This window comes from Carassius gibelio, chromosome A13, assembly GCF_023724105.1.
Source record: "Carassius gibelio isolate Cgi1373 ecotype wild population from Czech Republic chromosome A13, carGib1.2-hapl.c, whole genome shotgun sequence".
NCBI classification, from domain to species: Eukaryota; Metazoa; Chordata; class Actinopteri; order Cypriniformes; family Cyprinidae; genus Carassius; species Carassius gibelio.
The window spans coordinates 9,480,508-9,504,308 of NC_068383.1; the positions used below are offsets into that span (position 1 = coordinate 9,480,508).

General features: G+C 37.7%; 2 protein-coding genes across 2 annotated transcripts; one reads left to right on the forward strand and one right to left on the reverse strand.

The window, feature by feature from the left end:
• Positions 1-1,198: 1,198 nt before the first annotated feature.
• LOC128026581 (transcription factor IIIB 90 kDa subunit-like) lies at positions 1,199-19,260 on the reverse strand. Its single transcript, XM_052613841.1, is given in 10 exon segments — positions 1,199-1,321; positions 2,080-2,242; positions 7,782-7,851; positions 8,436-8,802; positions 8,906-8,987; positions 9,239-9,300; positions 15,840-16,071; positions 17,211-17,337; positions 17,544-17,637; positions 19,111-19,260. Coding segments are annotated over 9 exon segments (1,215 nt in total). The 5' UTR covers positions 17,618-17,637; positions 19,111-19,260; the 3' UTR covers positions 1,199-1,283.
• A 993-nt stretch (positions 19,261-20,253) lies between these two features.
• On the forward strand, positions 20,254-23,534 carry LOC128026458 (BTB/POZ domain-containing protein 6-A-like). The gene is made up of 4 exons (XM_052613635.1): positions 20,254-21,012; positions 21,154-21,244; positions 21,412-21,530; positions 21,852-23,534. Exons 1-4 carry the CDS (start codon positions 20,633-20,635, stop codon positions 22,882-22,884), a joined length of 1,623 nt encoding a protein of 540 aa, XP_052469595.1. The 5' UTR covers positions 20,254-20,632; the 3' UTR covers positions 22,885-23,534.
• The last annotated feature ends 267 nt before the right edge of the window (positions 23,535-23,801 follow it).

Here is a 23,801-nt window from a genome sequence, read left to right on the forward strand (position 1 = left end):
CAACTATTTAAAAAGATTCAAACATTCACTGATGCTCCAGAAGGAAACAAGATGCATTAAGAGCTGGGGGTGAAAACTTTTGAACATGATGAAGATGGCCAAATTTGTCTTATTTTGTTTAAATAAAAAAAAAATTCCATTTAGTTCTGCCCTTCGTAAGCAACAGAAGATACTTTTATGTTTCCCGGTACACAAATTAAGTACAATTTACATCTTGTTTCCTTATCTTTTATGTACAATATCTTACTCAGGACAGTACTAAATAAAAAATAACATGCATTTAGTATGATCTCTCTTATTCTTTTTTTAAATTACTCATATTTTCACAGATTCTGCAAGGGGTGCCCAAACTTTCATTTTGTAAATGTTCAAAAAATGTAACATTGATAAGGTCAAGGTTATATTTTAAAAGCATTTATCTGGAATACATTTTTCAAGGATTCTCATTTGGATTTATTTCCAAGTCTCCAAAATCACAACAAAAAATGCAAATATCAAATAAAAAAATATATTAATATATATATTAATATAATAATATATATTCTAATCGGAGTACCATTTAAACATTATACTGAAATAATAATATTAATAAAAAACATAATTATTTAATAAATTAGGTAATTCAATAATAATAATAAAGGCACTAACAACACAGCCAAGCAGCAGAACAAAATTTAACACTGTTACCAATTCGACTGTACACCTGTAATCCACTCTAACTGAATACTAAACACATAAAGCTACATCTGATTTAATGAATAACACTTTGGTTCTGAAAATCATCACAATACTATTCCAGGTCTGTATACTGCCATATCTAAAGGCACGTGTACATGCACACTGAGCCTTGTGTGAGCTAATTGCTTTAGATGTGTAAGGATCATATGTCATCATTAGCCTAAAACACACAGTAATGCAGTTAGCTAGCAGACTTACACACTCCAGAGAGAGAATCATCACTCTCAATCATCACACACACATCCATTTACTCTCATACTCCTGTTTGTGTGCTGTGAGTTTAAATGGGCTTTAAGTTACTTAGTGCATATGCGCTCAGAACACACACATATGGAAAAGGAATAATATGGGATCTTTGTTCTTGTTCAGTTGTTGTTCTCCATCTTTAGTGTGTAAAATTCACTATGTTCCTTTTCATCTTGCAACCATAAGCATGAACACTAGAAGTAATGAGATTGAGGTTGCATGTGTGTTTTGGGGTCAGAATAAGCAGCTAGGTAAGTATGTGTTTCCTCTCCATTGGTGCTGCCAAAGGCACACTGGATTCAGAAGCCATCATCATCATCTACCTCATAGCCATTATCTATGCACAGGAGAGAAATGCAGAAAGGTTAGGACAAAACTTAATGCTCTTTTCTAAACTAAATAAACTCAAAACACTACCAACATAGACACAAAGAGCATAAAATGAACTGTTACTGTCAAAAGTACCCAAAGTTTTAAACCAGGAGACTGTGAGGATTATATATGAATATATTCTTAAATATTCATAATGTGGCATTTTTTAATAAACATTTGCTAATGATCTGTTAAGCACATAAAACAGCAAAGGTAATGTTCCTGATTAAAAACAACATTAATATGAAGTGTAAGGGAGAAAATCTAACTTTTTATTTTTTATATATATTTATATTGAGAGACTGGGTCAGAAAATGTTGAAAGCCACTAAAGCAATTTTGTTATTATTAATTAAAACTAAAAAAATTTTGTTAATTAGAATTAAGGTGAAATAAATAAATAAAAATTTAATAACTTTTAACAAAAAAAAAACACTTGAATGAAAACTAGAAATGTTGTGTAGGCAACTAACTGATATTAAATAAAAATAGAAAGAAAAAAAACGGCACATAACATTACTAACATTAAACTTTACATGTAAACTGACAATATAAAAATAATTAAAACTGAAAAATTTTAATTGCCAATTGAAAATATTAAAATATTATACTAGTGTATAAATAATAATAAAATACCACTGGTCTAAAAGGAATACATCTTTATACAGTACATTGGAATACATTGTTCCTAAAGTTAAAGGACAGACTTTATTGCATCACTTACCAGTGCCGCCCATTAACTGCATGGCACTGTCACAATGTTCGTCCTCCTCATCCTCCTCCTCTTCTTCTTCTACAGTGTCTTCGTACGCCACTGGTCCACGCTCCACAACAGCAGTATTCTGGGTTGGAGCAGCAGGAGTGGCCACTGGGGCACCAATCCCTTTCTGAAGGTAGAGAAGAAGAGACAGAGTCAACACGAGATTACATTCCCAGCTCATTTTGTGTCCATTATCCAAAGTGATTTCAAGTGAAACAGGATATTTCAGTGAGGGATAAAAATGTAGGGTTGAATTAATTGATTGAATAATGAAAGTGGCTGGCTTTGGAGATTGAAAAAGCCGAAAAGGAAAGTGTTTTTAGAGCCAGAGCAATTATAGAGTAATTTCTTACTGAAGCTTTATAATTATTGCATAAAGTTATATAATTAAGGTGACTTGACTTGAGAGCAAAATATTTAAGTGATTTAAAAAAAATTACGAATGGGTTTCCTTGTTAGAAAACAAGCATTAATGAATTTTGCACAATGAGATAAAATACATGTATTAATAAAGCCAAGAGTCCATTTGGATTTGGTGACTTCAACTCAGAAAACACCCTTTACTAACTCTGACTGTGTGCTGTTATTATCATGCTGCTAAAAATGAGGATAATGCTTATCATCACAAGTTAGCTTCAGAGTTAACAGATAACCTTATTAGTGAATTTATAAACCGTTCATTTTCCTGAAGGACAAGGGAAATACCATCAATCATAAAGCTTCATTTCCCATTGCCTAGTTACCTGATTATTGACTCTTGGAGGTAGTACTTTTGCTCTGGTTTCAAAAGAACATTGATTATGTATTCACACAGAAGTTTAAAAGTGGTAGAAGGAAGACCAGAGACCAAGATAAGACAAGACAGAGGAGAAAAGATCAAGGGACTCTGACATACACAAAGATGAAGCATCATGGAAGACACAGCCGGAGGGAGTGACAGAGCCACTGAAGAACTCCAGCTGTCTACAGGCCAGAACACCAGCAAGGCATCAGTGGGAATCAAGAGAAAAGAGCATGTGTCATCAAGGCCTCCTCAGAGTCCAGGAATCAGCTGCCCACTTTTCTGCTGCAGTCCGTGGCGATACATAGCTTACGATATGCTATCTCAAACCGGTGCCTTTGAGTATCAGCTCAGAGTTACACTGCTGATCTAGAAGCAGCTCGGTGGATCAAAATAATTCTCTTCATTTAGACATGAAAAGGAAAGACCTGTTTCTAGGTCAACTTAATGCAGTTTTCCTGCACCAGAGATAAACTAAGTGAAGCTCTGGGCCAGAGGGCCATTTGAGGGTTAAGGAAAAGTGGTTTAATATATCCAAAGGCCTGCCAAGGATGTACTTGTAGGTGATTTAAATTCAAATTCTTAGGGGGCTGCACACATACAGGGGGCTGTAATATTGGAGACAGAAAGACAGAGATGGTGAAAAAGACATATAGACCAGAACATTAAGAGAAACATGGCTTATTTTTCAAAAGCTGCTCAGGAATTATTATTATTTTTTTTTTAATCTTAATCAAAAGTTGACACAGAAACACAAGGTCAAAATTTAAGTACTATCCAGTCCTTTAAACTCAATATTTACCTCAGCTCTGTTCGTTTCAATTCACTACACTGCTTAAATCACTAACTTGTTATAATGCAAATCTTGACACATTATTTAAATTAATTCCCAAAAATGTAGGTAATTTAAATTCTATCAACCCAGAAAAGCATGAGTGTACGGACCCACAGAGAGACTAAACCACACCGCTTCACAATGAAGTGTCACTCTTTATATTTAGTAAAAATGTATTCACTGAACAAAAATTAATGAATAACAACACCATTTGTGACTCTAGCACATTTTCATAGGAGGAGATAGACATGGACAAGTCCCGTCTTGAATTCCAGTCTACTTCAAATCTTTCACTGTAAAATTCCCAGAGGAATAAACATGGCAGCTCGAGTGACAACAGGAGGGGGAGATCGAGAGACAGACAGAGAAAGAGGGGGCAGGACAAGCACAGAAGAATCCAGAGACAGTTAACATCTCAGTATTTGCAAGTCAACATGCAGTGGCACAGTTCCAATAATGAGTTTACTCATTATTCCAACGAATGTTAAATATGTTAATGACGTATGGATACGATGCACAAAACCCGCAGCATAAATAAACTCTAATCAGAATCATATGATTCTCCAGATAATACATCTGAATATGGAGAAGAGATTCAGCTCCCATGGGAGCAGTTGTTTTTATATAACCACAAGCCATCCCAAATCTACTCAAACGCACATATTAAACTCAACTCAAACCTCACTCTCACAGACAGACAGACTCCTTCATATTCTCAGTCAGTAAGACATTTGTGATTGACAGTTATTCACAGCACAGTATGCGAGTGTCCTATTGATGCTACAGTGCATTCTGGGATGGGGAGCGGTGTGGTACTTGGCATGAAAACAAGCAGCCAGAGCCAAAACACAGTGATAAAATTATATTCCCGAGAAACAGTCTGTTCCACACACACTGATTCACATGTGCGTCAAGGGCTGATAAACAGTTCACACCACTGAGTGGGTCAATTATTCAAACACAACAATAATGATTAGGGGTGGGAATCAGGGACCTGCTGAAGCAACATATTGATATCTGGGTCACAGAAGAGAAATATTGTGATTCTTTGTGGCAGTTATTCAAAACTGTGATATATTGTGATCCACTACTCATTTTTTTCCCCCATCTGAATTTAGTGTATGTAGGATGTAGTTTGAACAAAAAGATTCAGTGTTTCTTCAATAGTTCCAATTTGGATGATTTGATTTGAGATTTGAGAATATAACTAAAATACTATGAGACAAAATAATATAAAATATCTATTTTATAGAAGAAAAAAATTCCTCTCACCATAAATAATGATGACCTCATTCAAGAGTCTTTGGTTTGTGGTTGTGATGACTCCATTGCTTTCTCACATAACATTATAAATGGAATTATAAAGGAAGATGAAAACTTCCTCTCGTTTTTCAGCCTTGAGAAAAACCCAACTATCTTTGATCTCAGACAGCTTACCTCTAACCTCTTCATCTCTCTGTCTCTCTCTCTCTCTAGAGATACAGGTTTTCTGCACGTAAGCTGATTAAGTAAGAGACTTCAAGCCGACAGCAGAAAGATCCTCTGAGGAAATGAGAGGGAAGCAAGAGAATGGAACAAAATGGGAAGAGATTCTATAACATCTGTCTGAAAGAGCGAGAGGGGGAGACTGTTTAATTACCAGATGTGTGATGGTGTGAGATGGCGATTTCTGGCTCTCCAGGTGTGAATGTCTAACATGGAATGGTCTATGGATACAGAGGAAGTGTTGAAACAACAAAGGAGCCGGGGAACCGCAAAAAAAAAGATTGTAATCTATCGCAGGTTCTTACAAAGCCTTACCTCTAACTCTTTTGAAATCCTTTTCATTTCAGCAAAAATTAACACTGTCTAATACAAACCCTCACACTCTTTGTAGTCTCCATGGTTCTGGATAAATGCTGAGCTGTGGGTATTTGAGAGGACAAGAAAATGACCAGAAAAGGTGGGAGGAGAGCGAGGGAGAGAGGGTTAAAACAGTGGGGGGAATTATACAGGCTATTGCTGGATGACAGAGTGAGAGAATGTGAGAAACTTATTAAATTTAAGGTCAAGAAGCATGGTGGGATGAACAGACCAGCAGATGGGTAGATGATCAGGTAATTGCGGGATGTCAGGAATATGCTACAGAAGAGAGGCTGAGGCATGTCTGTGTGTGTGTGTGTGTGTGTGTGTGTGTGTGTGTGTGTGTGTAACAGTACACAATACCTCAGTGTGTCACAGAGGGTGGGCTGAAAGGTATACAATGGCTTTACTGTCAACAGAACAGCATGCACACACACACACACACACACACTGAACTGCACTAATTTGAGTTTCTGTGATAAATTCAGGTTCAGCTGAAATAGGACTGGGCACCTCTTAAGAGAGTCAAAAAAAAAAAAAGGTTTAGGTTTGTGCTATATTGAATAATATCAGTGTATTTTCAGTTACTCTGTTTCTCAGTGCAAAAATAAGCAACACTGTGAATCACATTGATTATTTGGCCATTATATTTCCAAATCATTGTGGAGTTCTGTAAATAATTACAATGTCAAATTCAGTGAACTCTAATTTAATGATTAGTTTGTCAAAAATGAAAGCCTCTGCAATTTATTAAATGTTTAATATATAATTTGTATATAATTCACCATGTATTTAATTCGCACACTATTTCCAGATGAATGACATTCAATATTTTTTATACATTACATTGGAATTTATTTTTATTTTTTTTCAGAATTTTTCGGAACAATGTTAAATATACCTTTTATATGTTAAATATCACCCGTACCTAAAAACAATGTTCAATTTATTGTGTGGTAAGCCTTTTTTTTTTTTTTTTTTTGCTATATTGCCAACCTGGAGAAAGAATGAGTCTATAAGAGAATGAATAAAAGCTGAAAAAAGGAAGGGAGGGTCATCTTTTGATCTGTAAACAACAAGTCACTAAATAATAGAGACACTCGTTCAGGTAGACTCCATTCAGCAAACAGACTGTAGGCTGTTATAAGTGAGAAAAAAAGAGAAAAACTGGGAAAGAGAGAGTGAAATAGCCATGGTAACCGTGTAATGGCTTTTAGAAAGGATGTTCAGATTGCTCACCTTTCCATTCAGAAAGAAAAAAACAAACACAAAACCTACTTTCAGAATGAATGATTCAACAGACCTATCCTGTTCACTTCAAGAATCCATTCAACAAGAAAAACACTACACACAGATAAACCTGGCCACTCAAAGAGCGAGACTTGAGAGAGGTGCTTATTGTTCCGTGATATTGGCCTCAGTGTGTCAGAGACAAACTGAAGGTGGAGCACATTTTCTGTGCAGGGCCACCAAGAGCCTCTCCTTAAAGAGAGAATATATCCACGACTAATGACAACCTAGAAAAGCCTTCAGCCAAAGACTAATAGCATGAATGGAAATGAGTACACAGTATTACAAAACACATATTTTCCAAAAAGGAGGGTACCAAGGAGTGGGCCGCAGTGGGGCCTCACTTTAAATATGTGCTCTAACATTTAATGTGTTCCATACCAGCATTTAGAGAACAAGTATAGAGCAGAACAGGGTTATTCTGACTGACCATATGCATGGGACTTTCTCTCTCTGACACACATACACACCCATGGTTAATTTAGCCCAGGCTGGCCTATTCTTAACAGACCTGCCCTGTATCTAAGTTCACAAAAGGGTAAAGCACATAAAAAAGAGAGAGATACAAACAGAAGAACCTTTCACACTTGCAGACAACCCAGAAAGCTCAAGGGATTTTCCATCTGAGGGTCATGAGCGAGGTCCTCATTAGCTTTCCCAAGAAAACTGATTTAACTCTGCATGACAAAAAAAAAAAAAAAAAAACATCACACATATGAGAATTGATTGATGTTTTGATGAGGATTTCAATACATCTTCATGACTGCTGCTACGGAAAGTGTTGTGAAGTTTAGAAACAGATGATAATACCATGATACTTGGATATGCACTGTGGTCCTGAACAATTAAACTGTTTATACACCACAGTTTTATCATGGTACTCCAAGGTACAGTACTTCTGGTCTCGCTAGGCCAGACCTTCAGACTGTCAGTGTAGGTCTGAAATCTATGGCAGCTTTCATTGGCCAAGGTCTGCCCATGAGGCCAACTGACCAACATGTTAAACAACCAATCACAGTTCGTTTATACTCACGTTTCGCGGCATGGAAATGTCGCCACAATAACAGACCGGTGTGTAAAACTCTCGTATTTGATAGATTCTATGCCGTGAACTTTAAATATTTCACATACTTTTGGAAATCCAGTGTTTAGATGATCCTGTAAGCGTTCGTCATTTCTTCTTTCATGAGGGGGTTTGGCACCACAGTATCTTTGTTTCCAGGTAGAACGTTAAAAAACACAGATTTTTCTGTGGGAGGGGCAACATAGGTTGACAAAAAAGTTATAGAAACCAAATCAAACAACAAAATATCTAGTCACTCACTGCAGTTGCGGCTGGTTAGGAAAAAAAACTTTTTATATGAAAGAGATTTTTTCACATCATTCTTGGACAGCATGTGGGGTTAGACTGTAATGGTGGGATTTTTCTAGGAAAGATTGCAAGTTATAAAGGATTTTTAGAACAGAATGTAATTAAAGGTGTGTGTGGGGAAAAAATCCAAAAAAGCAGGGAGTGAGAGAAAAACAGAAATAAATCAAGACAGAAAAAACCTTTCTCCTACAGTTCCATACCTCTTGCCAAAGCTGCTGATAGTTTTGCCAATCTTGGGTGAAGTCAGTTGGGGTTTCCGTTGGCGTGCCGCGGGGGTTCTTTTGGCTCTGGCGGAAGCTTCTTCAGTCTGGCGAGTGGGACTTTTTAGGCTGGATTTGTTCAAGTTTTTCAGAACATCATAGTTTATTTTAGTGGAGATGTGTTTCTGCTCCAACATCTTTTCAATGGCTTCGTCTACAGTGCTGGCATTGATGGGCTCACGCCTCCGTGCATTCTTTTTAGGCTTTAAGATATAAGAAAGTAAACGTATACATTTGTAACCTGACCACTGCACCTGCATTTATGAAGTGCTTTGTTACCTTCTGCTCTTTACATTTACTTCTTCTCCTTTTCTGAAGGAAAAAAACAGCTTTAACAAAAGTGTTCCAAACTTGACTTGATGAACCTGTCCAGGGTAAAATGAAAAATGAGTCATTTCAATCTCTTCCACCTTTCTTTTCTTTGAGGTAGTCTGCATTTTGAAGCATCCACAGTTCAGTCTTCACCTTAACTTCCTTCTCATTAAGGATATACTAAGATAAAAAAGAGAAACACAATATATAATCCCTCACGTCATGAAAGAGCTGAAGAGACAGTAAACTGCAACATATCTCATTCCACTCTATTCTTAAGCAATCCCATTATTCATTATCATTATTCAACTTTAAAAAACCACAATGATGCTCATTCTCTCAGTGGACAAGACTTCAAACATGAGTCCATGTAACTCTCTTGTTTTCAAAGAAAATTATCATGTCATTACTATAATGAGGTCAAAACTCACCCGATCGACCTCATCCTCGTCGATACCGCTCAGGTCTAACTCACCGTTTTGTGTCTCCACATCTGATGGAGAAAAACCAAGTCTGCTCCTAAATATCTTAGATTTTATTCGTAGACATGCGAATATTACAAGACTGAATAAATTTGTGTACAGATACTTCCCTGTTTAATTATCATATGATCATATTATAATTGATTTTTAGAATCACAAAACAAAATAAAGCACTTAAAATAAAAGTGCTCAAAAAATTCAGTTAAATTATTAAACAAAACATTTGTGTTGTGAATCTTATTCGCTGCCTTGGCGAAAGAAAAAGAGCCTTGCATGATGTTTTCTCCATATAATTAAAGTGTATTCAAAGTTTCACTTTCCTAAGGAGAAACACGTGCTGATTATGTGTAATGAAATATTTATATTTATGCTGCCATTCAAAAACCATTTCTATGAGCTAGTTGATTCATTTAGGTTAGTGGATTTATACAGAAAATCCAACTGCAGTCTAAACTAAAAACCATCACATAAAATGTCCTTCAGTAAAATCACATGGCAAAATAAACTTGAATACGTGTGTGTGTTTCTCTGTGGTTCTGCCCTGTAGCAAATGTTACTGGAGAGTCCACTGGGGATGCTGGGATCATTATAACAGTGGTTCTACAGTAGCAACTTTCAGGATTATTCTCCCACTGCCTTTCATCTTTTCCCTCTTACTAGGTCCAGTTCCTCCCTTCCCCCAACTTTACTCTTTCTTTCTGCCTGAAGATTGTTGGCAACGCTTCAGAAGTTTGTTTTATAGAGCATCCCTTTATCATGTGTTGTATTGGGAAAGGGGTTATGGGGAAAAAGTACAGAATTTCAGTTTTTCTCGCTTTTGAACTGGGGGCCCTCAATGACAGCAGGTCCCATTAGTCAAGAAACCTGACCTCCTCTTGTTGATCACATCTGAACACGCAGAGACAAAACACATTTAAAACAACACACACAGAGTCTTCCAGTACCACACATTAAAACACACTGTGCCACGAGTCACATGTGTGTGATTTGGTGAGAGCGTGAATAGCAGATTAGTTACAACGGGCAAAATAAAACCACACCAGTGGAAGACCACCATGTGCAGTTGTATTCAGAAAAAGAGTAGCTGAATAAGGAGACGCAAAACTGTAATAAAACCAACAGTGCAGTCTCTGTCTTTCCCATTAGGCCTAACATTCTGTTCATGTTCAAATGTTGTAGTTTTTGTACCTTCTGTTTTCATTTACCTAGGACATTGCCAGGAAATGCATTAACTAAAAATAGCATTTAAAGTGTTCACATGCGCAGCCACACTACAGACGTATGCATATGCATGAGTGTTCAACAGCATGCTGCATGTCAGTCAGACAGCACTTAGGGACCTTATACTGTTAAATATACCTGTAGAAAAACTGGTAGTGTTACTTTTTGTTCAGTATCCAATTGGTAATGAGTACTGCCACTCAAAGGGCAAGTTTTTATTTTAGCTTGCAATTACAATTAATGTGGACTGAAGAATTCAAAGTTCAATAAGGATGCAAAAACACCAAAAATGTATTCTATACAACTCACGCACTATATTTCAAGTCTTTCAATTGAGACTGTCTTAATTACTGTAAATCATATCTGAAATTATCAAGTTTTTTTCAGCAACTGTTCACTGTAAAAAAAGGCATGAATCTTCAAAATGTAAAATTTTGAGTTGCACAGAAAAAACTGAATTCACACCATGAGTTAACGATCATTTTTATTTAAGAGTGAACTGTCCCTTTAACCTCACCTGAAAATCACAGAGGCAAAAAAAAAAACCTGAGAAGCAAAAAATGTGTAAGTTCAACAAAATTACAGAGAGAAACAGATGACAGACTCCATCGAACACTAATCATTCTCCCTCTTCATCTATTCCCGTTCTTCAAATCTAAAAAACTTCTCCGTCCTGAGGCTAAATTTCTGAATGATGTTGTCCGCCTAGACATTAGCGTTTCCGCGTGCGTTCAGAAAGAGTTCAAAGGCCCCCTCATCTCCATAGGTTTCAATGACATCAACACCTGTTCAGCGTCAAGCCTTTTGTCTTACTAAAGACGCACTGATATTTCCAGATATCACTAGATGGACACCTCTTTCTTTCTCTCCCTGGACAATTCAGCACATGCAGAAACTCACAAAACGTAATCATCTGATAATGTCACTCAAACTGACCGGCAGGTCAAAGGAACAAGCATTAAATCCCAGGGAAAGGAAAAGACATACAATAGAGATGCAATGATAAGGAAAGAGAGGCGAAGAGGCGGAGAGGGCAGACAGGCCCATTAAAAACTGACCCCTTCTTACCCCTGTGACTTCCCCAGGGAAACCCCAGCCCACTCACACACCTGCTACAACTGTCTATATATCGCCCAGAGGCTGGAAAGAGAGAATGAGAGAGAAAATGTCAAGAGAAAATATGTGCAAGGTTTTTTTTTTTTTTTTTACACTCTGCTGTATATAAACAGAGCAAAAATGGGGGAGGGTTAGACAATTTTCATACAGTAAAAAATGATAATTTAAAAGCAACAGCAGGAAGGAAAAGAGATAAAAAGATCTGAACAGGCTTTATTCATGAGATTTCCCATTCTCACAAGTTTAGTTGCCCATCAGGTGTTAAATCTAGACAGAAAAACAGCCTCACGGGGGTCCGCACACAGGTTTTTCTGTCAGTGTATGTTAACGGAACAGTGAACTTGTCTATCACATAGATCGGGCCTCCCACAGTCAATTGTTTCTTTCCTCTCCACACGTCTGTCAGTCAGTCACACATTTATGATGTCATATTTCACACAGATAGCAGCGCCTCGTCAGATGACATCACATCACTATCAGTGCTTCACAGTGCATTTCATTAGGAGAAAACAAAGCAATAAATGAGTGACGAGGATTAAAATGATGAGGAGAATAAATCACACAGCAGGAAAAATGAAGAAACATAAACAAATGTAAACATTATAAATCATAAATGTGTCATGTTGAAAACTTCACTAAAACTATAGTATTTATGACTATATGCACAGTACCACTCACAAAATATTTCTTATTAATATCAATGTTCAACAGATGTCCTGCTTAAAATTTTTGTGCAAACCATTTACATAATACAAAATACATTTCGATATGATATTTTCGATACGATATCATTAAAAGGAAGAAAAAGACCTCACCCTGACCTAGTAGAAATGCAAAGATTCACAAATGGACACAGCACCTCAAAACTATGTGATCTGTGACATTATACTAAACACTGTGTTTATGAACATAGTTATAAAGAGTAACAAAGGCACATCTGTGTGCTTTATAAAGGCCTTATGAATGTAAATTACCATCACTTTTGGCCCATCTGTCCTTTACAAACCCCCAACAGCTGTCCATAGGATGTGTTCAAAGCAAGCGAGAAGAATAAATGTCACTCACACACTTAGTCTGTCTTTCATTCTCCTTTGAAAGGCACCTCTCCCTCTCCTCCTCTCATCTATTTATCTCCTCCCACTTTATCCCTCTTTCCTAGTGTAAATGAACAAGTCTTTTCTCTCATCCTGCTCTGAAGATCCAAAGAGATTCTGACAGATGAGAAGATAAGGGCATGATCCATCCACTTTTTTATGTTACAGGCAAACAGTGAACAGTAACATTATGCAAAGGGAATAAAAATTAGATAGAAATAAATTTGCCTGACTGCCTGATCAATAATAAAAAAAAAATTCTGGCATCCCCTACTGTGTGGTCACCCAGGGGGAGAACAGTGAGTGACCATCTGGAGACTCACTGCGGCATTGTTAAGACCACAGGACCTCCACCCCCTCAGAGAATGACACGGCATTACACAGCAGCACCAGATTTCTCTCTCTCAAAAAAAAAAAACAGACAGGATGAGGAGAGGATTGAGACCTTCAAACACCAGTACACAACTTGATCTCTCTCTCACACAATTTCAGTTGAGTATCCTTTATTGGCATGGCAAAAACTGTGTGTTTATATTGCCAACATATTTCAAGTATAGCAAAACTGTGACAAATTAAAGTATTCAACATAATTTTATAGTATATGTAGAAAATAAATTATAATACATTTGACACTCCTTTGTCATGCTAACATGCTAAAGCTAGCATGGGAATTGATTAATTAAAATACAATTTAATAATTTAAATATGTAATATTAAACTGCCCTAAATACGGCATTTTTAATATAGCCTATCATGCATTGTGTTATGTGGCTGTACGTGAATGTAAAAAATCGGAAAAGTTGTTAAGCCAAAAGTGCACGATAAATGTAGTTATGTTCTCCACCCAAAAAAAAGTTTGACTTAATGGCCTAAATGAGTCATCAGTAATTCTAATCCCTCTTCCGTGACGGCTACACGTCATAGACTAATACATTTGCATAATGTCTGTCTTTGTTCTATGCTGGCCATCTGCAAACAACATATTCAACACTGTGTCCTACGCTGTGAAAGTAAATTTCGAAAGATAGGGTGCAAAGTATCGAATTCAACACAGGATTCACAAATACTTGGCTTAGTACCCAATTAATTTGGACCACCTCGCTCCACTGAATCACAACCTGTAAGAATGATAAACAACAGATGTTTATGCTTTTTATTGAGCTTTCAAAATCCAGAACTGGCAATGGGCATATTGTTTCCGACACACGCTGTACATGGTAGACCATCTGACCAATCAGAACACAGTTCCATAGCTCACGGAAAGGAGGGGTGTAGAGAGACTGAATCTTATGCTGCGTTCTAGTTAGGTTGTTGAGCCCGTAAATCACGACTTCAAACTTGGGTTAGCTGGAATGCAGCATTAGAACTTCTGGTAATGAATTGTTTGAGAATCGTTGGAAAATGAGTTGGTAATTAAATGCATATTTTGAGAAAACTAAAGCATTTATTTTACCTTAAATGCACGGAAACCTACAATATGGTAGTAGAAGACTCCCGAAGCAATATCAGTAACCTTAAAAATGGCATAATAGGGCCACTTTAATTAAACTAGTTACTGTGATATTTCACCCAAAAAATTTTATTCTGTGATCATTTATTTACCTCATGTCAGTACAAACCTGTATGACTGACTTTCTTGTGTAGAAATGTCTTAGATTTTCATCTACACAATGGAAATCAATGGACACCAAAAGTATTTCGTTTTCAACACATAGACATATCTTATTTTGTGTGGTGGAGAATTCCAGTTTGGAACAACATTAGTAAATAAAGACAATTTGTATTTTTGTGTGAACTATCCTTTTAAGGTAAAGTTCTCTCTCTCTCTCTCTCTCTCTCTCTGATGCAACATATACTTTCACATCACACAAATATTTTACATTTTTAAATAAGAACATCCAGATTCCTCGAAGATCTGCAGCAATATGTAATTTATTTTCCTCAGTGTTCTCATTTCATCTCAGTGATTTTATATGGGCACTGACAGGCTACAGTGTTCAAGCGGGTCTCACGGGCAATCAACTCGGACACAGATACCCGTAGTGGGTGGATGAAAGACAGTGTGCTAGTGACAAGGTGCTGTGTTCAATTAGTGCTTCAAGGAGTGGAAGGGGCCTTCCTCTTCTTCCGCCCCATACAAATCATCCACAATTACCACAACCAATCAAAAACATGACAACGTGCTCGCACAGCCAATCACACAATCTAACAACCTGCCAGCACTCTATCCTCAGGAGTTTACCAGCTGCAGCTCTTCTGCCTGCAATTTTTTTTTAAATATTATCTCACACAAATTCTCTTATATAGTGTAAACACAACAACCACAAAAGTTAATGTAACAAACTATTTCAGATAATTAAGCAATTTCCTGAGTTGTTTTATTCCGAGGCTGGAAAACTCTCGTTATATTGTAGGTGTGGAATAGATTGATTATTTTTTTAAGAAGTCACTCCAGTTTCACTCCTCTTCCTCTATTTATGTCATAACAGTAAAATTGTATGAATCTAGAATCTAAGTTAATTAAAAATGGATTCATGTGAATGTCTAGAAAAGGAATCATATCATATATTTATGTCATAACAGCACAACTGTATGAAGGAGCGGTGAATCTAGAGCGAAAATGGATTAATGTGAATGTTTAGAAGAGAAGTCACTCCAGTTTCACTCCTCTACTTCTATTTATGGCATGACAGCACACGTGTGAAAGAATTCAAATGTGATTACAGTGCCATTTTTCATCTACTCATGTTGTAATAGCACAAATGTATGACTGAACAATGAATATGAAATGGAGTGTCTCACTCCAGTTCCACTCCTCTTCTTTAACACATTACTAAACAGAAAGAATGTGTGAAGAGCAAATGTGGAATGAACATAGATGGAAAGAAAGTGGATTAAATGAAAGATGCTTCATGTTAATGTTTGACCAAGGTCATTCCAGTGCCATTACTTATCCTCTGCTCGTAACTTGTCAATGTTTTGACAGCAAAAAAATAAGTTATAATAAAAAGTGACTGTGGAATTAAAGTGCATTGAGTGACTGTGGAATTTAAGTGCATTGAGTGACTGTGTAATTAAAGTGCATTTATGAAGTGTGAAAATAAAAATCATGCTCCTACCATTTTCCTTTTCCTCTTCCATTTTGGTGATGGACTCTGGCAGGCCCAAACTGGCTGCAGTGGGCAGTGCTCCAAGTAATAATGCTAACGAGGGCCGTTTGGTTGAAAAGACTTTCTCTCCATTTCTCTCCTGCTCATTGTTCCCTCCATCCTCTCCACATATAGTACTGCACAGGTAAGTCATTCTCTCCTTCCTCACCACCAGCAAGGATGCTGGATGACGCCAAGGAAATCACATCATCTGGAAAAAGGAAATATGCACACATCACAAATTAATCACTGCAGGAGCATCAAATAAAAGAGAATAATGAAAGAAAGAAATTTCTGCATCAATGCAAATAAAGTGCATTTATTTTTGTAATTAAATTATTTTGCTAATTAAAACATGAAGCTAGATGCATTCACCCTTTGATTCTGAACCTCGCTATGATCCAGCTAATATGGGGAGAAAGTAATTATACAAACACACACAGCTGACCTCAGTAACACACATGCATGCACACACAATACCGTAAAGTAAACACACGTGCATGACACGAGACCCTCAGACACGCACATAAACACTCCCACGCTCGCGGTCTTAATTAACTCCCTCCTGTAATCACCACATTAGAGAGAGAAAGAGATAACATGCATGAGGAAGCACTGGATCTCTGATTGTGGCTGCTGCTGAACAAGGAGCTAATTGGACAGAAACACAAACAGAATTTCTGCTACACTCCATTTCCTAAAAAAAACATTGTGAGAGCAGCAGTTCTCACTAAGCAAAGAGCAATTCTAACAACTATAAAATAATTTGTTTAAAGGCCTGTGTGCCTGCAGTTAGTAATTGGCTTAATAAATACATCCCAAAGAATCTTTATATAAGGACTTTCCACTCAACACTGATTAAATGATTTTTTTCCCCACTTGTAATTTTTCTAACTATGCCCTTCCATCTGAGAACATGCACTATACAATCTTCAAAAATATTATTACAAATATTAATCATGCACAACAACTTTCAACTGTGAAGAAAATAAAAAATGTAATCACCAAACAAGCATATTAGAATGATTTTTGAAGAATCCTGTGAAACTGAAGACTGGAAAATGGCTGCTGAAAATTCGGTTTAATTATTTTTTTCCCTTTAGCTTTATTTTTATATTGTATTTTACAATATTACTGTTTTTACTTTAAACTCCTGTAAAAATATTTCTAGGTATCTTCAATATCATCAACTTTCTGATGATAACTTTTCTTTCAACTTTTTCAACATTTAGAAAGACAAAAATGATGGATACATATTGCACATACAGTATCACACATATTGCAAAACTGGCTGATTTAAATGTGAAACTATCTAAATTAAAGTGCCATGTAATGCGTTACCTGTTTTAGCTTTTTCTTCTTGAGTCCAGCTGTGTAAGAGGGCGGGTCACACTCCGGCTCCAGATCCACCCGCATGAACTCTTCAATAGTCAGCTCACTGGTAGGCGTGTCTTCAAATTCATTCAGTCTGTCAATCAAACACACCAGGGTTCAAGCTAGTCAAATGAACAGCAAAATGGACCCTAAATACAAAGCCTCAGAAACACAATAAACAGAAAAGCCAAATATGCAACACCAAAATACAGAAATGGCATCAATTGTATAAAATGAAATATATTGCTAAAGATTATAATACTGGTCATACTGTGATAATTATTTTAAAACAAAACACACCTTTTTCTTAATGTGGGTTGACAGACTTTCACCACACTGATAACTTCCTTAATTGTGTGATGGAACGCGTGCATCCGGGCAGCTACCTAGAGCGCTACAGGGAAAACAAACACACAACTGTAGGTACAACATATACACATTCAGCCAATAGCAAGAGAAAAAGAGAGAGAATGGAAGAAGGAGAGAGGACACACAGTCAAATATGAAACTTTAATAGGGCTTCAGAAAAGGGTGTCTGCTGAACCTGCCCCCTACTGACTCATCTCAGGCAGAACAAACAGACATTAAATGCACCTGCAATACTGCAGAACCCCTGATGCCTGTTTCACTCCGATTCAATAAAGAAACACAAAGAGCTAGATGCACTTCTGAACTACCTGGCAAACTGAAGAATGTCAAACACCACAAAGCATGCAAGCATGTAAAAGATACTGAAGAGTTTCAAAGAAATTTGCCTGCCCACAATGGCTTAATCTGACATAGGGTAAGGTGTGCCACTTCGGATTTAGGTTGTCCTGTAAGTAAGGAGAAATGAGATTCAAAACAATAATGCAAGGTTAACCTCTCAAAAAAAGGGAAAGTGAAACACTATTTACATTTCAAATACAATTATGGACAGAAATGAGAACAAACAATTTTCAAATTTAAATAAACACGGATCATGTGACACTGAAGACTGAAACACTGGCTTGCTGAAAATTCAGTTTTTCCATCACTCTTTTATCTGTATTTTGGATCAAATAAATGCAGCTATGGTGAAAAAAAAAAGCTGATTCCTCCTCTGTTGTTAAACCTGGATATCAAACCAATCTGTGTTCTGGCAACTACAAGAGCACTATTCAACAAGCTTGAGGCCTTCATCACACTCAGCGGCTCTCCCTGCCTCACAGTTTGTCTTCATTCTGTGTCTCTCTCACATTCTTTCATTCTCTCTATTGGCCTGCCTTTCTTTCTCAAGTCTCTGATCTCTCACTGCAAAACAAACTCTTTTAGGCGCATGCTTCCTCTTTTCTCAGCACTGCTTCTAAAAGATTAATGGGAGATTAATTATTCAGGTTATGCAGTGGAGGGGGGGGGACTCACGCTGAAAGTCAGGAGGAGTCGGTTATTTTAAAAACTTAATTACTGGAACTCAGTCTTATTAGATTGTGTCAAGTTTACACAAGTTTACACTGAAATTATATATATATATATATATATATATATTGGAAATGCATTATAAATGAACTGCACTGGATCTCTGAGGCAATTTGCAGTGCCAAGAAAGGCCTTAGTGAGTGAGAAAACTAACACTTTCAGGAATCGTTCTCTTTCTTCAAGACTGATTGATGATTTGGGAACCACTTCAAATGCATTAGCTGATCTAGTTACATATTATAACATACTGTATCTTTAAAAGTTTCCTGACACAAAACTTTCAATTCTGGAATGGATTTCTGGAGCGTACATTCCAACTGTGGATGATTCAGCGATGGTGTATGTGCTTTTGCGCATGTAACAAAGCAACCCTTCACTAGCTCACATCATTAAAGAGGTCGCACAGTTAGGGGAGGGTTGCCATGGTTACCTGCTCCGCAGAGGCCTGAAGGTCTTCGTCCCGTGTGCATCCAGTCTCTCTTCATCCTCTGCAGGAGACGCAGTGCCATCATCGAAACCTCATGGCTCTTCTTTCCAAATTCCAGCATTTGTGCAAAGCGCGGGTTATAAAGACACAGATCTAAAAGAATCAAATCTCTTACAATTACAAACCTACAGAGAGAAAATGTAGATCTTCTCAAATGCACTGGTGACCACTGATGAGTTTTCAGTTAAAAATTTAATTAGTTATGATAATGCAGCAAGAGAACCTCCATTATTACATTTTGTTTGTTTGTTTTCAATGCAAAAACAACTCGATTAAATAAACTGCTATAGTTTTATGGGTGCTACACTTTTAAAAATTAAATATCTGAAAAGTGGTTTTTCGTAGTGACAGAAGAACCATTTTGGCATTCCTGAAGAACCTTTCAGTGATCACCCAGTTTTAAGAACATTTAAATAAATATAAGGAAACGTTTTCACACCTTTTTATGCAAAGGAAATGTTCCATGGAAATTAAAAAGTCTTATGAAACCATACATGATATATTTCTTTAAAGAGAATAAATCAAAATCAGAATCAAAATGAGCTTTATTGCCATGTATGTTTACACATACGAGGAATTTGTTTTCACCAACAATTTGTTTTCACCAACAATATTAAATGTTAGTTTGACACTGGATAAGTATAATGCCATGTAAGCAACTGAGCTATAAAATAAACAAGTGTTGCATAAATACAGTAAAATATGTACTAAAAGAAAAAATACAATGCAATCATGTATATTATAAACGTATAAACATGCACGTGTAAATATGAAAGTTTAAAAACCCTCATCACTGCATAGTCCACAGAGAGATTCATAAAGGTTCTATTTTTCAAGGTTGCCAGATCCCGCCTGAAAAACTAGCGATCTGGTTTGGATTAATGGATATTTTCGATAAATGTATCCTATATAGATTGTGAATGTATATGTATGTATTCACTTATAAAAACTGTGAATAATCCCCCAAAACAACACATAGTAGCCTAATGTGCAAATCCAATCTATGTGTCTCTTCTGATAGCAAGACATGGCAACACAGAATTTACAGAAGAGCTCGGGCAAAGACAACCCTCCAATCCTGACATCAGACGAGAAAGAGAGAGAGAGCGCGAGATAGAGCTCAAAATAAACCCAAACCTGATCATTCCGTGTGACCACAGCAGAAGAGAGATCTAAATACAGAGCCAATTTGTGTCAATATTTGTTTTGTGTGGTTTTTGAGTGATTTTAAAATGATTTGTTTTGGAGTTTTCGATATGGGATTGGAGAGGATTTGAGAAAAAGAGGATGGCTTATCTATGAAATAATCGCTAAAATCTGAATATTTATGTGACCGTTTAATGACAGTGGAGCAGGTTTTGTTTCCACGGAAACAACGCACCATATTTGGGAAGACCACGGACAACTGTTGTAGCTGATAATATTTTTTCTACACATATTTTGGAAAACTTTCTTTTTTGTTCTGATGCCCGCTGCTACGGAATTCAAGCTGTCCCATCATGGCCGGATCATGAAATGTGTTACTTTTTTACTTTTGCTCCCCGAAACGTTAAAGAAGTTGAAGCGGGCAAGCAAGCACCCCGGCAGGCTCTCTCTGTGCTATAACATCTTAACTCTTTCCCTGAAGAAAAGGATGGCAGCGGAACTGTACCCCGTCAACGACCAGGCGCCCGTCCAGAAGAACGAGACGGTGATCCGGAGTCTGTCCGAGAAGAAGAGGAGCGTGGAGCCGGCTGCGCAGACTACCGCATCCATCGCCAACACACCGACCCCAGAGCAAAACATCAACAACAACAACGTGGAGATTCCCAGCTGCCACTCCGCGCACCCGACCTTACGCGAAAGGCAAGGCATAATGAAAATTAACAGAAACTAATATCTAAACATTTTATATTACATTTCTTTAAAATGAAATATTTACATTTATTGTATTTATCAATTTTGATATCAAGACTGAATATGTTTATTTATTTTTATTTAATGCAGAAATGCACTAATGTTTAATAATGAACACATGGCAGACGTTCACTTCATTGTTGGTCCGCCCGGGGAATCAGAAAGGGTCCCAGCACACAAGGTGAGCCCACACACTGCATATTTTGTTTTCTTCCAAACTGAACACACCTGATTCAAACCATCAGCTTATCAGTAGAACTAATATATGTGTCAGAAAAGGAAAACTTTCCAGGCAATGCTTTGAAACTAGATGAAACACTGACGGATTGTCTCTTCTGCTTCTCTCAGTATGTGCTGGCAGTGGGGAGCTCGGTTTTCTGTGCCATGTTTTATGGGGATCTCGCAGAAGGGGACTCTGATATCCATATTCCAGATGTGGAACCCGCTGCTTTTCTCATCCTGCTCAAGTAAGACTCGCTCACTAATCACATCCGGGCATTAATAACAGGGCGACTCTGCTCTCATGCCCGGCAGCACAGATGGGATCACAGTGATGTCTTGGTTTAGCAGTTACCCTCTTATTTCAGAACTAGTAGCGACCTTTTACTGGATTGTGAATGCGAATGGTGTACTTTTCCCTGGGAAAGTTGGAAGTCACTATTTAAAGTGGTAGTGATGCAATAAAAAAAGGCATGTTAAACAGATCAGCTTTTGTGAAGTATAAAATTTTCTTCCTATGGGGCACTTAAAACTTACCCTAACACTTCTATCTCCCTCTTCTTTATCAGATACATGTACAGTGATGAGATAGAACTGGCGGCTGACACAGTACTGGCTACGCTTTACGCTGCCAAGAAATATCTGGTGTCTGCTCTGGCTCGCGCATGTGTGGGTTTCCTCGAGACAAGCCTGGAGGCGCGAAATGCGTGTGTGCTGCTATCTCAAAGTCTGCTGTTCGAGGAGCCGGAGCTCACTCAGAGGTGTTGGGAAGTGATTGATGCCCAGGCAGAGCTTGCACTGCGCTCTGAAGGTTTCACTGAGATTGACCTGCCCACATTGGAACACATCTTGCAGAGGGAAACCCTGAATGTAAAGGAGACGGTGGTGTTCCAGGCCATTCTAGGATGGGCCGATGCAGAGTGTCGGAGACAGGGCCTGACCCCCTTGTCACAGAACCAGCGCTCCGTTCTGGGGAAGGCTTTGCACCTTGTGCGTCTGCCTTCAATGACACTGCAGGAATTTGCAGATGGAGCCGCGCAGTCAAACATTTTAACCCTTGAGGAAACACACGACATCTTTCTCTGGTACACGGCTGCTACGAAACCTGCGCTGGGATTCCCGGTTGAACCCAGAAAGGGACTGATGGCGCAATGCTGTCATCGGTTTCAATCTTCTGCATACCGAAGCAACCAGTGGCGCTACCGCGGACGCTGTGACAGTATCCAGTTCGCTGTGGACAAGCGTGTGTTTATCACCGGACTTGGTCTATATGGCTCCAGTGGAGGGAAGGCGGAATATGGCGTCAGAATTGAACTAAAGAGACAGGGAGTGCTTCTGGCACAAAACTTGACCAAATTTGTGTCAGACGGTTCTAGCTCAACATTCCCTGTGTGGTTTGAGCACCCAGTACAAGTGGAGCAGGACGCGTTCTACACGGTAAGCGCTGTCCTAGACGGGAACGAGCTAAGTTATTTTGGACAGGAAGGAATGACAGAAGTCCAGTGTGGGAAAGTCACCTTTCAGTTTCAGTGTTCCTCTGACAGTACCAACGGGACAGGGGTGCAGGGGGGACAGATTCCAGAGCTGATATTTTATGCATGATTACGTGGATTTATCTGTTAATGAAGAGACAGCAGGGGAATTTTTCCTCAAAAAAAAGCCGTTACTCACAATATAGCTGCAAGACACTACTTAAAGAGGAGACTATCCCCTCTGATTTTATTTATTTTTTACATCTTGCATACAATGGAATGCTGCCCAAACTTATTTATTTCTTTAAACATATTGTTTTAAAACATGTACTTTAATTTAAGCACATTTGATTTCTAATTATTCACAATCTGCCTGTGTACAATGAAACATGGGTAGTTTGCACTTGAAACTAGGCAGCTTTTCCTCTGCCTTGTTATTAAATGTTTATTTGTTGACAGCTTGATGCTGAGTGACCCGAAAAAGGGTTTCATGAGCCTGCAGAATCATAAAATATTTGTTTCTATTCATCAAACAGTATTTTGTTTTCTTTTGTCTATTGCACAGTTTTATGACCTATACTGTTTCACTCTTGGGTAAAATATGATCTTTCAAACCCTTAAAAATGAAAAGTCTGTCATCATTTACTCATTCTTATGTCATTCCAAACTTTAGTGTCTAAACTGATTTCTTAAAACACAAAAGACAATATATTGAAGAATGTTTGAACTGTTTTTGCCCATAATATAGGGTCCAACAAATAATAAAAAAAGATCCAAAACAACAATGGAACCCACTGACTTTCACTGTATGTACAAAAAACTAAAACACCAAGACATATGTTTTTTGTTCCAGAGGCAAAAGAAAGTCATACAAGTTTGAAATTACATGTTTGCAAACACATTGTCAAAATTTTGATTTGTATTGTTGATTGAGCAAAGCAAATGACCAACACCATCAAAGTGTTGAGTTCAGGTAAAAATTTCATTTAGAGTTGCACAGCACCCTCTGGGCTTTAACAGCAGCACTACACAGAGCAGCGCACATAC